Source organism: Myotis daubentonii, chromosome 5, assembly GCF_963259705.1.
Source record: "Myotis daubentonii chromosome 5, mMyoDau2.1, whole genome shotgun sequence".
Classification (NCBI taxonomy): Eukaryota; Metazoa; Chordata; class Mammalia; order Chiroptera; family Vespertilionidae; genus Myotis; species Myotis daubentonii.
In genome coordinates this window covers 76,390,753-76,407,626 of record NC_081844.1, presented here as the reverse complement: position 1 = coordinate 76,407,626, position 16,874 = coordinate 76,390,753, and the positions used below count along the sequence as shown (strand labels likewise).

General features: G+C 40.5%; 1 protein-coding gene across 6 annotated transcripts in view; it reads right to left on the bottom strand.

Moving 5' to 3' along the window:
- Positions 1-11,043: 11,043 nt before the first annotated feature.
- LOC132235624 (solute carrier family 22 member 4) overlaps positions 11,044-16,874 on the bottom strand; it is a 43,117-nt gene continuing 37,286 nt past the window's right edge. For 3 of the 6 annotated variants that reach the window (XM_059698336.1, XM_059698334.1, XM_059698337.1), the window contains 3 exons: positions 15,330-15,512; positions 12,759-12,894; positions 11,044-11,474 (listed from right to left, as the gene is read on the bottom strand). In XM_059698336.1, the coding sequence (XP_059554319.1) occupies positions 11,381-11,474; positions 12,759-12,894; positions 15,330-15,512 (413 nt within the window). In that variant the 3' untranslated portion in view covers positions 11,044-11,380. Of the gene's footprint in view, positions 11,475-12,758; positions 12,895-15,329; positions 15,526-16,874 lie in introns of all 6 variants that reach the window. The other 3 variants (XR_009453063.1, XR_009453062.1, XM_059698335.1) reach the window with 3 other exon arrangements.

The window sequence follows — 16,874 nt, the reverse complement described above, 5'->3', positions numbered from 1 at the left end:
TAATGTCCTCAAGGTTCATCTGTGCTATAGCAAATGTCAGAATTTTCCTTCCTTTTTAACACTGAATAATATTCCACTGTATCTATATGTCACAGTTTGTTTATCCATTCATTTGTTGATGGACACTGGGTTGTTGTGGATAATGTTGCTATGGATATGAGTGTATAAATATTTCTTCAAGGCCCTGCTTTCAATTCTTTTGGGTATTTCTCAGAAGAATTGCTGGATCATATGGTAATTCTATGTTTAATTTTTTGAGGAACTGCCATACTATTTTCTAATGGGACTGTACCATTTTATATTTCCAACAACAGTGCACAGAGTTTTCTGTTTTTCCAGATACTCACTAACACTTGTTCTTTTCTATGTTTTTAATAGTAGCCATCCTAATAAGTGTGAGGTGCTATCTCATTTTAGTTTTAATTTATATTTCCCTAATGATAGTGATATTGTGCCGGGGTCCAACCCCAGCAGGTCCAGGGGTTCCCAAAGGCGTAGACGGAGTCGGCGAAGAAGGAAGGACACGGAGACAGGGTTCAGTTGATCAGCAGCCTAGCCAGGATCTCCAGCCAAGTTCTGGTCTGGATCTCCAGAGAGGTTCTGCTGTTTATTGTCTTGTTACATCCGTATTTATACCAGTTGATTTTAATCCTGTCAATTTCTATTACAAAGGTTAGGGCGTTTCTTATCTCCATTCCAGGGAGTAAAGATTATGTAGCTTAAGCATGATTGTTTGTAGTGATTAACTACCCGCCTGGCACTTAGTTAAGGAGTTTCATCCCCTCCCTGACTTCAGGGAAAAATTCCTACCTGGGGAAACAACCTTTCTCGGAGAGGTGACCTTGGTTAAAACACAGCGCTAAGGGGAGCAAACATATTAAGAACAGTATGCTATATACGCCAGGTCCCTTGAAACATATGCTGTGCAGATGTTTCTTTCCTGCAGCGACTGTGTCAAGCAGCAAGGATGGACCAGCTTCCGGCAATATTGTGGTTAATTTCATGTGTTTATTGGCAATTTGTATATTTTCTTTGGAGAAATGCCTATTCAAGTCCTTTGCTCATTTTAAACTCAAGTCGTTTAGTTGTTATTGAGTTGTAGGAGCTCTTTATTCTAGACATTAAACCCATCAGCTATATGAAATGCAAATATTTTCTCCCATTCCATGGGTTCCTTTTTACCCTTTTGATTGTGTGTCCTTTTATGTGCAGAAGTTTTAAATTTTTATGCAGTTCAGTTTATCTATTTTTTCTTTTGTTGCCTGTGTAAAAGTTTTATTTAAAACATAAAAATAAACTTATATTTAAGTATATTATATTTTAAAGTTACTTTAAAATATAAATTTGGAGACAGCTGGATATATTTTAAATTTGGAGACTGACAGTCATAGGAGAGGTCAGATAAAATATAAATTAGGGAGTTATCCACGTGTGGACGAAAAAGGTTTCACGTACTAAACCCGACAAGATCAAGGAGGCCTGCATGGTGGGCCTTAAAAAGTCAGAGACTGAAAGAAACTACATAGGATGGTCTGAACATAAAAATTCCTAACTAAAAGCAGGCCTGTAGTGTCCTTGACAAAGGTCAATCTATACCTTAAGTGAGCCTGTCCATTGTCTTTATAAAAAAGATATTAATAATTTTACATTGTTGAAATAATATTTTGAATTATAACACTATTTATTAAAACTGTTTCTTTTTACTTTTTTAAAATGATGCCACTAGCCCTAACCGGTTTGGCTCGGTGGATAGAGCGTCGGCCTGCGGACTCAAAGGTCCCATGTTTGATTCCGGTCAAGGGCATGTACCTTGGTTGTGGGCACATCCCCAGTAGGGTGTGTAGGAGGCAGCTGATCGATGTTTCTCTCTCATCGATGTTTCTAACTCTCCATCCCTCTCCCTTCCTCTCTGTAAAATATCAATAAAATATATTTTAAAAAAATAAATAAAATGATGCCATTAGAAATCTTAAAATTACACGATGTTGGTCGCATTATATCTACAGGACAATGCTAGTGGTTAACACTAATGTGAGACTACCTGGTAGTAAGGGGTGGTGGGTCACAGCCTACAATGGAGGGAAGTAACAGGCCCTAATAGGCCTACCCTGTACCCACCAGCGTAAAAGAAGTAAGTGGCTCTCCATCTTACTTTTACCCAATCCCAGAGATTTCCCTGCTTTGCTTTTTCTCTCCTCTCTAATCTACCATCAGTGTATCTCACGTAACCCTCCTTATGTCTTCTCCTTTGATTCTAATGTATAAAATAAGCTGCAAAACTGCCATTCTCCAGAGCATTTTCTTAATCCGTTGAGATTTTGCTTCTTAGCAATTGTCAGTTTGGCTCAAATAAATTCATAAAAATCTCTACAGGTTTGGATGTTTCTTACGATCGATACACATAGGGATGGTATTTATAGCCACTGAGTGAATGAAATCACCCAAGAGAGAAGATCCATAGGAACTAGGTCTCCCTGTGGGATGGAGTCATCTTAGAGTTAAGATTCCATAGGAAGATATCAAGAAGCTTTGACTGAGTTAACTTTGGGTAATATAAGTTATTGATGTTCTTCTGAGGTAGGTGCTAGGTTCAGATGGAAATTAGAAAGCCCTGGGCAAGTATTAAACCTGCTTGCTTTTATATTATTACAATAGCATTAACAATAGCCCATGGCATCAGTGAGTCCTCACAACAGCTCTATGAGGTACAAATTTGTATTGTCCTCACTTTACAGACAAGAAAAAAAAGAGAAGTTTAATAATTTACCCAGTTGCTGTAGTTAATATATGGCAGGTCCAAATTACAAATCTAGTTGGTCTGCTTCCAGGCCTTCACTCTTAACTGTTAATGCTGTATCTCATTATCCTGAAAAACGAAGTCTAGCCCTTGGCCCTTACCCACTGACTACATTTGGTCTCCTTGGGTTTCACATCAGTATAGTCACATCTTTGTGGTGGTGAACGGTCCAAGACAGATGGTACTGACCCTGTCACCTTACCAGTGATGGCGAACCTTTTGAGCTCGGCGTGTCAGCGTTTTGAAAAACCCTAACTTAACTCTGGTGCCGTGTCACATATAGAAATTTTTTGATATTTGCAACCATAGTAAAACAAAGACTTATATTTTGATATTTATTTTATATATTTAAATGCCATTTAACAAAGAAAAATCAATCAAAAAAATGAGTTCATGTGTCACCTCTGACATGCGTGTCATAGGTTCGCCATCACTGCCTTAGGCTGACTTAAAGTCTTTTTTTTTTTTTGAGCACTGGGTCTTAACACTGTGCCAAGTTTTCATACACCCCAAATAAAGGAAAAGAAGGTAGATGGACATAGCATACTAGGATCAACAGAAGTTGTCATGTGTTTTATTCCCTTTCCTCTTCAATCTAGACACTATGGTCTTTTGCTTCAGTCAATCTCAGTTCCTCCATTGTCTTGGCATTCTGCTCGCCTGGACTGCAAAGCCCCAAATCCAGCCATTAGTGCATATCATTCCTACCCTGGGACACTGGAGAAAACCACACAACCATGTGAATTGGTTTCTCTGCAAATTTACATTTCCAATCATGGCTGTACCCTCAACCGACTTGACTCTGCCAACCCATATGTTTCTCCAACCATAACGATCCCCCTTCTCTCCTATATTTTAATTCAACAGCTTTGATTGAGAGTGAAGAGTAAAATGGTTTGGTTTATCTTGGGTTGAGATTTTGCAAGATGAGTAAACAAAAGGATGAGGGTAGTGGTGTGAGTGAATTGAAGAGATCTTGAGGTATAGACCGGAAGGTAAAGGAAAGGATATCAAGGTCAGAGCTGAAGGATCAGGAGGAAAGTAAATGGTCCTGGAATGAGGTGGTTATTGTGACTGATGAGGCCATCTAGGGTGTGTCCTTGGCAGGAAGGAGTTGAAATACAGGTTAAGGTCAAATACTATGAGACTGAGGTGTAAAATTACTTAGCCTTCTGAGCACAAAAGGCATCACTACCCCTGGCTGGGTTCCAGAGAGCTCAGAATGTGGACAAGCAACTGGGCAGATTGTTGGTAATAGCAACTAGAAAGCAGTGTAAACCTCAAAGGAGGAATTTTATAGATGTGAAGGTGAAGGAATTATGGTTTGGAAACAGGAAAATGCTGAGACCTTACCTAGCCCTGAAGTTCATAGAAAGTGATAAATGAACAGCCTCTATTTGAGAGATAGGAAGAACCACGAGGGAAGTGGAGTGATGGGGAAGCCAGGTCTCTGTCAAGGCCAGGATGTAGAGAGAGCAACCAGGACTATACTTGCAGAAGGAGAATTGTTTGTCCACAGTGGAATGGGTTTTCACTGTAGCAGGGAAAGCAACAGTAGGAGGGTGAGATGGTGGGCTATGCAGGGACAGAGAATTTGACTTCAAGAAGGATTATATTTGCCATGTTGGAGAAGGATGGTCTCAAGGTTCTCAAAACTGGATTTAAGACTTCTCTGTGTTCAGAGGCATTGGGTGATAGTTCAAATCCTCATAATATTTTGCAATCCATTCAGTGGCCTATTAAATATATAAACTCAATGTTAAGGTAATTTGCCTCAGCAAAGCAAGTTTGGCTTGGTCCCAATCAGGGTAGAGGTGACTGCTGCTCAAGTTATGTGGTGGAGGAGAGATATAAACATACCCGGGCCTTAAAGAAAATGACTTTGACCTGAGTTTCAGCTCCACAGTGCTCAACCCCAAGTGGGGAGGCATTGAGCTAGTTGCTGTGGCCACACAGGTAAGAGTTTATCATCTGGCTAGACCAGGGGTGGGCAAACTTTTTGACTCGAGGGCCACAATGGGTTCTTAAACTGGACCGGAGGGCCGGAACAAAAGCATGGATGGAGTGTTTGTGTGAACTAATATAAATTCAAAGTAAACATCATTACATAAAAGGGTACGGTCTTTTTTTTTTTTTTAGTTTTATTCATTTCAAACAGGCCGGATCTGGCCCACAGGCCGGAGTTTGCCCACTAAGAGCAGGAACTTTGCATTTTTCATAATCTTCATCTTTGCTTTCCAAGACCTCACACTTAGTTGACACTCAATAAAAGTTTTTATTTTTAAAACATCTTTATGATTATAAAAGTAATTTGTGTTATTTGTGAAACATATTTAAGATTGCAAAGAGTTTTATTTAAAAATAAACTTACATTTAAATATATAAATACTTTAAAGTTATTTTAAAATATAAATTTGGAGACAGCTGGATATATGAGACTGAAGGTTATAGGAGAGATCAGCATAAAATGTAAATTAGGGAGTTATCCACATGTGGATGAAAAAGGGTTCACCTACTAAATCTGACAAGATTAGGGAGGCCTGCATGGTGGGCCTTAAAAAGTCAGAGACTGAAAGAAACTACATAGGATGGTTTGAACATAAAAACTCCTAACTAAACGCAGGCCTGTAGCGTCCTTGACAAAGGTCAATCTTTACCTTAAGTGAGCCTGTCCATTGTCTTTATAAAAAAGATATTAATAATTTTATATTGTTGAAATAATATTTTGAATTATTACACTATTTATTAAAACTGTTTCTTTTTTTAGAAAAAGGAACACTTGTGCACTGCTGGTGGGAATGCAGACTGGTGCAGCCACTATGGAAGACAGTATGGAGTTTCCTTAAAAAACTGAAAATGGAACTCCCATTTGACCCTGTGATCCCACTTCTAGGAATATATCCCAAGAAACCAGAAACACCAATCAGAAAGGATATATGCACCCCTATGTTCATAGCAGCACAATTCACCATAGCTAAGATCTGGAAACAGCCTAAGTGCCCATCAGTAGATGAATGGATTAGAAAACTGTGGTACATCTACACGATGGAATACTATGCTGCTCTAAAAAGGAAGGAACTCATACCATTTGCAACGTCATGGATGGAACTGGAGAGCATTATGCTAAGTGAAATAAGCCAGTCAATAAAGGAAAAATACCACATGATCTCACTCATTCATGGACAATAGAGACCATTATAAACTTTTGAACAATAATAGATACAGAGGCAGAGCTGCCTCAAACAGATTGTCAAACTGCAGCGGGAAGGCCAGGGAGGGTTGGGGGGCAGGAGGTAGGGAGGTAAGAGATCAACTAAAGGACTTGTATGCACGCATATAAGCATAACCAATGGATATAAGACACTGGGGGATAGGGGAGGCTAGGGGACTGTCTAGGGCGGGGGGATAAAATGGACACATATGTAATACCCTTTGTAATACTTTAAGCAATAAAAAAAATAAAAAAGGGAAATAAGAGTGGAAATATAATCTATTAAATTTATTGAAATTGCTTTAAAAAAAAACTGTTTCTTTTTTTAATGATGCCACTAGAAACCTTAAAATTACACTATGTGGCTTGCATTATATCTGTGATAAACATCTTTGTGCATAAATATTTCTTATATCTCTGATGATTTCCCAGTCGTAGAATTAATACCTCAAAAAACTCCAGCATTTTAAGGCTCTGAAAACACTTTGCCAATTTGTTTTCTAGAAAATAATAAAATAATTTACATTCCCATCAGAAGAATATGAGAGTGCATTTAATCATACTCTCATCAATATTAAATACTTTCATTTTGTTTATTATTATTTAAAAAAAAATTTTTTAAATACTTTAAAAATCTTTATTGAATACTTTCATTTTGTAACCTTTGCAATGTAGTAGTTGAAAAATGGCATCACCTTGTCACTTCAGTTAATATGTTTCTGGTTACTTGTGAAGCAGAACACTTTTTTGTATGTTTATTGACCAATGTTTTCTTGTTTGAAAACTAATTTTGGTCCCTTTAACTATAATAATGAAAATATAATACATTGATGCATTTTTTCAACAAATATTTATTGACCATCTACTGTGTGCCAGCCAAGGTTCTAACTCCTGAGGATACAGAGCGGTCTTCCCGGGCTGTGAGGAAGCACTTGGATGAGGAAGGAGGACAATAAACAAAATGAAGAACTAAATAGTTAGGGGTCAGAGGGTAGTAAGAACTGTGGAGAAACTGAAGCAGGGATGGGTCCGTCAGGACAGAGGGCTAAAGGGACGCAATCTTCTATTTATATTAAAGCCTAAGCAACCGTTGGGACCGAACGACCAGAACGACCCGTCATCCAGTCGCTGTGATGTGCACGGACCATCGGGGCAGACGCTCAACACAGGAGCTGCCCCCTGGTGGTCAGTGCGCTCCCACAGCAAACTTCCCACGGCTGGTGGCGTCGGTGGCTGGTGTCTGTTCCTTCTGTGCCTGACCGTCATCTTTGGCCCCGGGCTGGGACAAAGAACTGGAGTTGGGTGGCAGTGGATCCCTTTCCCGGGGGGCCAAAGGCCGGCTCCCTCCTCGGGGCTGGCAGCCAATCTCCCGTGCCCTGTCCCTCCCCCTGGCTGGCAGGCCCCAATCGGCCTGGCCCTGATCAGCCCTGATCGCCGGCCAGGCCTAGGGACCCCACCTGTGCACAAATTCATGCACCAGGCCTCTAGTTTAAAATAGAGTGGTCAGGTAAGGATTAGTTAAGCAGGTGACACTTGAGCAAAGACATAAAAGAAGTAAAAGAGCAAGCTTTGCCAATACCGAGGAAGAGCACAGAGTGGGGCACAGAGAGTAGGGCCCTATAAGCAGGCGAGCATTCATTCTACCCATTCAGGATCATGGCATGTCTCTGTTCAAATCTTAATAAAATGGAATAATTTCTTCATTTAGGCTTTATATATTTCTTAGTAAGGTTATTTCTAGGTATCTTATATTTTTATGATTATTATGAACAGAACCTTTCCCCCCCCAACACACACACATATTTTCTAGCTGGTTATTTCTAGTACATAAAAAGTGGAAACTTTTTATATGCCTCTACTTAAACTGAATCTATTAAATGTAAGAATTTTTAGTTAACTGTCTTGCATTTTAAAAAATAGAACATTGCCTTCGCTGGTTTGGTTCAGTGGATAGAGTGTCGGCCTGCATACTAACGGGTCACAGGTTCAGTTCTGGCCAAGGACACATGCCCAGGTTGTGGGCTCTATCCCCCCCCAGTGGGGGACATGCAGGAGGCAACCAATCAATGATTCTCTCTCATCATTGATGTTTCTATCTCTCTAGCTCTCTCCCTTCCTCTCTGAAATCAATAAAAATGTTGTTTTTTTAAAAAGCCAATAGTAGTAAAAAAAATAGAACATCATTATATGCTCCTCAATATTGGCAATTTTGTCTACTTTCTACCAGTTTAACTTCTTATCTACATTTTATACTATGACTACAGTTACTAAAACTTATTAAAAAATGTTCAAGAGTTGCTAAAAACCTATATCCATAAAATTCCTGTTAATGGCATGCCCCTAGTGTTTCACTCTAACATGCGGTGCAATACTGCATGTTAGAGTACTCAGTCAGTCAATCTGAGGTTGATATTCATAAGCAAGTGCAGGAACTTGCTTTATAGACCTAACTTTAAAAGTAGTTTTTATAAGTCAAGAATATGTCTTGAATTTAACCAAATACAATTTTGGCATATATTGGTCACCTTGGTCTTTGAACTACCAAAGACATAACTAATTGAGTACTTGTCTTTTTATAAACAGATTTTTAAAAGTCATCTCTGGGGGGGGAAAGGGGAGGAAAATGGGAGATATCTGTAGTACTATCAATAATAAAATATATATTTTCAAAAGTCATCTCTTCCTATATGATAAAAGGCTAATATGCAAATTGTCCCCATGGGCAGGAATTTGACCGACCGGGAGACGTGCGCTGACCACCAGGGGGTGGTGCAGAACATGGCGGGCATTGGTGATACAGTGCTGGCAGCAGGCGGCAGTGGAGGCGCAGCCCGCCCTGATGGGTCTGGGACTGCAGCAGGATGGTGGAGCAGGTGAGCGGGTGGTGCCAGGCCAAGGCAGGTGCGAGTGGGGGCCCCGGTTGCCCCACAGATGGGCACTGATTGCTGGCCAGGCCTAGGGACTCTACCCGTGCACGAATTCAGTGCACTGGGCCTTTAGTAAAATATAAAGCACCCATACAAACAGCAATAAAAGGTAATTATCACATCCTTACTTTTTGTATTTAGAAAAAGCTTTAAAAGCATTTTACATTTAGATGTTTAAATATTCAAATATCTATCTATCAAACATAACATTTTTTTTTACCAAGCTAGAGTTATAAAGTATTTTAATTAAAATAAATATTTATCAAAAGATAAGCAGGCAAGGTCCCTGGCTCCCAGAGGCTAATGGCCATATGGGGGTGGGGTAGAACCCAACAGAGTGAGGGTAACAAGTACCAGGAGAGCACAGCAGAGTGAACAGTCACTGCTGGTGGGAATGAAGCTCAAGGAGAGCTCCTTGGGAGTCAGCATGACCTCCTCTCTGCGGGACAGGCAGCCTCGTACCTGGCAGGGAAGGTGGAATGGCCATCAGACAGGATGTATCAATAGGGAAATAAAAGCAGGATAAAGCTGCTCACCTGTATCCCCAAAGACAAAGCATAAGCTATTCTAAGATATTTTAGTGGATTTTAGGTAACAATCAAAATGCAGCAGTGTGTCAGTAGGATATAAAATATGTGTTAGGAATATGGCAGTCTAGAGAACAAATTCTGAGCTTATCAGAAAAGTTCAAGATAAGGATTTCAAAACAATAAGTGTATCAGGATGTTACATCAAAGATTCCTTTGAAAAATGTTCAGACAGCCCGGCCAGCGTGGCTCAGTGGTTGAGCGTTGGTCAACCTATGTATGAACTAGGAGGTCACGGTTCGATTCCTGGTCAGGGCACATGCCTGGGCTGCAGGCTCCATCCCCAGTCGGGGCTGTGCGGGAGGCAGCCCATCGTCGTCGTCACTGATGTTTCTATTGCTCTCTTGCTCTCTGAAGCCAATAAAGATACATTTAAAAAAGAAAAATGTTTAGACAGTGAAAGTTAACATTTGGGGATCATCATTTTGAGGATGATGCCACCAAGCAGCATATTACAAATTAGTAGCTGCCTATTTCCACGCACACACCATGGCCCTGGGTGTATTAAAGGGTCATCAGTAGCTCGTCACCATGCTGCCCTTAGAGAAGCCACTGTCAATGAAAGCATGCTGCCCAAGTCTCCATGAGTAACTGCTTGCTGTGCTATCATCTCCAACTAAACCATGGTGCCACATAGAGCTGACATTTATTTTCTGAACTTATGGTAGCTTTTATCTTTCACGCCGCTCATTCATGGAGCAGGGGTTCCGCGATTGCCGATCAGAAGCACCCTGGGTGGAGTGGATGTAGCTGCACACTGTGCTTGGGAAGGTGTATTGAAGGAAAGAACTGTTTTAAAAGCTTCCTAGATGGTTGGCTTGGACAGCCTTCTTCCTAGGTGCTGACCCCTCTTGGCTGTGGGGCACACAAACCATCTCTATCGATCTGTTTTGCGGTTTTCATGATTCTCTGTTTACCAGTAAAATATCTCTTAAGCCAGTCTTAGGACATAGAAGGTTTAGTCATGTGCTCAAAGAGAGCACAAAAGTGGATCTTTTAATAGTCTGTGAGCTGTAGCCCCTGGCATTGTAGCTGGGAACTGCTCTGATTCCCTTCTTAAAAGCCGACAGGCGCCCAGCCGCTGTGGCTCAGTGGTTGAGCGTTGACCTATGAACCAGGAAGTCATGGTTTGATTCTTGGTCAAAGCACAGGTTGTGAGACCGATCCCCAGTGGGGGCGTGTAGGAGGCAGCCAGTCAATGATTCGCTCTCATCATTGATCTCTCTCTCTCTCTCTCTCTCTCTTCCTTCCTCTCTGAAATCAATAACAATAATAGTAATAACTTAAAAAATAGGAGCCAGGCTATTTGATCTCTTGCAAACACTGTTAATCCTCTCAAAGGAGTGTATAAAATTTTCTGGCTAGGAATGCTGCATATAGTCATGTGATTATAGCAGTATATGAATTCACTGTAGAAAGGACTGTAATTTTGAATGTGCCGGTTCACTTACATACACACACACACACACACACACACACACACACACACACACACACACGCTGTTGTCACCTGACAGTGTGTGAATACAATGACGCTTTATTTGGGCGGCAGTCGCTTGTTTGGAAATGAGTGTTAATCTTTATGTGTATTGACTAGTCCTTAACCAACACATTTTCAAACAACCTGACAAACCCATTTCGCTGGACTCATTAGTAAGGTGGACTCTATAGAAATGGTTAGTTCTTTTAAAAAAGGAGATGATCTGGGAGAGTGGTCCAGAATTTGCTACATGACGAGCATTTCTCAACAGCAGGGCCCGTTTGGTTACAGTCAGTCCATTTCATCAGGAAAAGCTTTGGTTTCTTCAGGGTCTTATGTCTCTGTTTTTCAGTTCACCGAGTGGGGTAGAAATTTTCATCAGAATGAAGTTATTAGAACTTTGGGGGTTTCTTCTTTGTTCATTGAATCTCTTGTTTTTTTCCCAGACCTGAACCTGAAAATAAGATGTATGCTAAAGAAAATTAAGTATTCACAACTCTCTTCCTCACAATTCTAAACCGACACTGAAAAACATTTCTTCAATGAACAAGTAATGATTGTAACTCTAATTAGAACCTAGAGCTAATACTTTATTATTTTGAATACTTGGAGTCATTTTCTTAATTAAACATAAACAAAACCCAGAATTTACACTCTTCGTTTCCCTGAGGGAAGGATAGATTGGTAAGAATGAAGTTCTCGTGAGTTAAAGTTGATATTGAACTGGTTGTATCATTACAAGAAAATAGCTTATCAAAAATATGCACCTTTTACTATGTGTTCTGTCAGAGATCAGAATCCATTCACATGACAAAGACTTATCTTTATCATGGCCAGGCACTGAAACACGTTATCTCATATAACCTTACTATACTGAAGCTTAGTGAAAATTAAGTTTACCCCGAATTAAATTTCCCCAAATTTTTGCAGTAGATGTGGGATTTGAAGCCAGGCAGTCTCGTTCTAGAATCTAAACGTCTCCTACCAAACCACTTATCTTTTAAATGTTTGCCAATCTGTGATATCATAGAAAGATCATATATATATATATATCTGCCACTGAAATGTCCTTTTCTGTAAACTGCTTGTTCGTGACTTCTGCTAAGTTTTCCTACTGAGTTGTTTGTCTTTTCCCCTACGAATCACTAGGAGCGTTTTGTGTATTAGGGATGCCAGGCCTGGGTTTGTGTTGCATGTTGCAGATATTTTCCTCCTGCCTTGTTGACCTTTGTCTTTGTTTATGGTTTCTTTTTTGCTGTGCCAGTGATTTCTAACATTACATAATTAGATATATCAATCTTTTCCTTTATGGCTCTTTGCTTTTCAGATTATGCTCAGAAAGGCCTTCTCAAAAGTAATAGAAATATTTTTCTTCCAGCATGTTTATGATTTTACATTTTTAGGCCTCAACTTTTACTCTTTCTGGAATTTATATGGATGCGTTTTGAAGTAGGACTCAAGTTTTTATTTATCCAAAATGGCTAGCTGAATGTTCTAATATATTTTACTTAATAATCTAACTTTTCCCCACTGCTTTTGAATTGCTATTTTTTATCATATACAGAATTCTCATATTTTCTTGGGTTTAATTCAAACTCTATTCAGTGATTTCTATTCCTATACCATTAGCACACTGTTTTCACTACCGCTGCTTATTATTACACTTTGTTATATGATAGTGCTACTCTCCCTAGCCATTCTTGCATATTTATTCTTTCTGAGATATTTTTATATCATTTTTTAAAGTTCCACTTACCATTTCACTTTCTGCATCTCCTCTAAGGACTCTGGTAGAGTCATTCCTAAACTTTCAGGGAAAAACAGGGTGATGATTCCAATCAGGATGGTCAGGCTACCCATGAGGATATAGGGCAGAACTTTGTTGTAAGCACCTGCAAGGCACGGGACATAGTTACAAAAAGGGATTTTCCAGAAGCTCTCGAGCATCATTTTGTAAAGGTGGCAAACAGTGCTTGACAGCAGTTTTAAACTGGGACATTTTCTGAAGTTAAACAGTATGCAAAATGCACCGTTTGTTTTGCATTATCAGAAGGTCTTTCATGTCAACTGCTATTCTCTAAGCTGCTATATAATCATGTGTGACAGATGTTCCTTTGGTAGAAATATTTGCCTACCAAAGTTCTCCTGAAGGTGGAGGTAACTGGAGAAGAGGGAATGGGAGGGCATGAAGGGGAAAGAGGTTGACCAGCATGCTGCAGGTACAGGTACTGGATATCATGATCAGTGTGACCTTTGCTTTGACCCAAACCAGTAGGCTGCAGTGGAAAGCTAGGTGTACGGAGTCATGAGACTTGAAAAAAAAAAATCTAAGTGATATGTTCAATCCAATTAAAAAAAAAAAAAGTTAGGCACCGTGAAAGCAATGCTTTGGTTTCTTTTCTTTTTTCTTTTTTGGCAGCATTTATAAGTCGTGGTTTTATAAGTAATTGGAAGAACCACTTCATCTTTCCTTTATACAATGTCACGCAGGAGAATAACAGATCCTTATTTTGCTTCCCATTTGTACAGAGAGATTATAGAGGAACAACACACCCAAGAATTTTATTTGACAAAAAAACAACAACCCAAAACATTAATCTTGAAACTGTTCTGAGGCCTATGTGTCTCTCATCAGTACAGTCCTTAATGAGGATTAGGCTTGGAGAACCAGATCTTGCATCCATTGAACATCCCACTAAAGTGCCTCTGAGGTGTTATTTCAGCTTGAGAAATTTGGTTACATAAAAACTAAAATTTTCTGCATTGCAAAAAGTATTATAAAGTAAAAATGTAAATGATAAACTAGGAAAAATATTTACAACATATATACAAAGGGCTATTTTTTTTTCAATTACAAAGACCTCTCACATATCAAAGATAAAATGTTGAAAAAAAAACATTAGAAAGATGGGCAAAAGACATGAACAGTCAGATCACTAAAAAATAAATAGAAGGTCAATCAACACTAATAAAAGAGAAAAATGGTAATTGGCGTACGAGCTACCCTTTTCATTGGCTAATCAGGGCTATATGCAAATTAACTGCCAACTAAGATTGGCAGTTAACTGCCAACAAGATGGCGGTTAATTTGCATATGTAGGGACAATGCAGGGAGGCGAAAGGGAAAGCAGGAAGAAGCCCCCTGCCACTGACAGTGACTGGAAACCCAGGGGGGAGCTAAGAGCTGGGGGCAGGGCAAAGGCGGCCCTCGCCTTTGCCCTGCCCCCCAGCCATGATCGGAGAATCAGGTGCCTTTTCTGCCCTGGCCAGTGATAGCAGGAAGTAGGGGTGGAGCCAGTGATGGGAGCTGGGCATGGTCGAAGCTGGCAGTCCCAGGAGCTAGGGGTCCCTTGCCTGGGCCTAAAGCGAAGCCCATGATCGTGGGGCCGCTGCAGCTGTGGGTCCCCGCTGCCCGGGCCAGGCGCCTCAGCCAGAGGCGTCCTGCAGGGGCAGGGGCGGAGCCCGCGCGATCGCGGCACCCCCCGCTGCCACTGCAGGTCCCCGCTGTCCGGGCCAGATGCCTAGGCCAGAGGCGTCAGGCCTGGGCAAGGGGCCGATCCTGCGATTGGAGGGTGATGGGGGTCAACGCCTGAGGGCTCCCAGTATGTGAGAGGGGGCAGGCTGGGCTGAGGGACACTCCCCCCCACACACACGAAATTCGTGCACTGGGCCCCTAGTAAATATACAAAAAATGCTCAACCTCACTATAATTAAAGAAATGAAAGCAACAATGATATCCACTTTTCACCTAACAGATTATCAATGATTAAACAATTGGATAATTCCATTGCTGGTGAGGATGCAGAGAAATAGGCATGTATTGATAGTTGGATTGTAAATGGGTACAATATTTAGATGTCAATTTGGCAATATCTGTAAAATTTTTAAATTGCTCCAGCAATCCACGAATCCAAATATACACAATCAAACAATAGAGGGTGTAGGACATAGGGAAATGTTCATTGCAGTAATAACAAAAACCTGGACATGGCTTAAATGTCCATCTGTTAAACCTAGTTAAACAAATTGTGTATATGTGTACATTGGAAGACTAGGTACTAACGAAAAAGAAGGTAAAAGAACTGTGTGTACCAATAAAGATAGTCTGATACGATGTTAAGTTAAAAAAATTGTAAAGCTATATATATATATACAGAATATCTGAAGGGCTACTCACCAAACTGTTAATATTAATTACTTATAGGGGTGTGATTTAGGGGACTGAGAAAAAAGAGATAAACTTGTACTTTTTTCAGTACTCTCTATGCAATGAAAATATATTACTTTTATATTTAAAAAAAGAACAGATCAATAAGCTATGTCTCACCAAGGTACACGAAGTAGGGAGCGATGATGCTGCCCACTCGGGAGGCCATGGAGGTGATCCCCACAGCCATGTTTCTGACCATGGTGGGGTAGAGCTCCGCAGTGAAGACGTACAGCATAGAGAAGGCAGAGGTGACCCCGAACTTCCCTAACATCACCAGGCCAATGGACACGAAGTTGTAATCTGGAAAAGAGACCTAGTGTAAACAGAGGTGCTTTAGAAGTGATATGTTCTCAACTCAGTTGCTTTTATGGTTCTCTTTGCTTGAAGGAGCATGTTTTTCACATTGTAGAGATATTCCCCAAATAACACTTTCTATTCAAATAATTGACATGGACAAAGATGGAGAGTGAGGGGTTGCCTTGTGCTGGCTCTACTATTAGTATAGATCAGTGGTCGGCAAACTGTGGCTCATGAGCCACATGCAGCTCTTTGGCCCCTTGAGTATGGCTCTTCCACAAAATACCGACTTCTGCGCATGGGCCACGAAGTTTCAACCGCACTGTACGTGTGCGCCCGCACGTGGTATTATGTGGAAGAGCCACACTCAAGGGGCCAAAGAGCCACATGTGGCTCGCGAGCTGCAGTTTGCTGACCACTGGATCATTTACACATTCAGTGACCTTTGTCCACTTTTACTTGTTACAGCACTTTCATGGTAAGTCATTAGCATGTTAATATAGTTAAGTTTAATCTTCAATGAGAAGAACCAATGCTTTCTATCCTGTTTAGCATTATTAAGAAATACATATTCCTTTTTAAAAATATATTTTTTTATTGCTTTCAGAGAGGAAGGGAGAGGGAGAGAGAGAAAGAAACATCAATGATGAGAGAGAATCATTGATTGGCTGCCTCCTGCACGCCCCCTACTGGGGGATTGAGCCTGCAACCTGGGCATGTACCCTGACCAGGAATCGAACAGTGACCTCCTGGTTTATAGTTCGACGCTCAACCACTGAGTCATGCCATCTGGGCAAGAAATACATATTTCTATGTATAATACTAGGTATCAATAATCTATTGCCTTAACAATTTAATAGTATGAGAATGTTAGACATAAGGGGAAAGGAAGCACATGTCCCTTTGTGTGCTCTTTATTTTTAATTGAACATTTTTATTGTATTACATATGTATCCTTTTCCTCCATTGACCTCTCCCCGGCCACTCCCACCCCCCCAGCACATGCGCTCACCCTCCCACTGTCTGTGTCCACTGGTTATGCTTATGTGCATGCATACAAGTCCTTTGGTTGATCTTTCACCCTCCCCGCTTCCACCCTCCCCCGCCTACCCTCTGAGGTTTGACGGTCTGTTCGATGCTTCTATATCTCTGGATCTGTTTTTGTTTATCAGTTTATGTTGTTCTGTGTGCTCTCTATCTAAAATGTTACAGACCCTAAAAATCGCTGAATTTATACTGGAACTAGCATGAACTACTAACTGTTACACTTGAGTACACACCTCAAGTAAAGATTAGAAAGTACCAAAAAATTGGGAATCAGGATTGTGTCTTCAAGAAAGAGGTTTGAGGGTTTAGGTGAAGGTT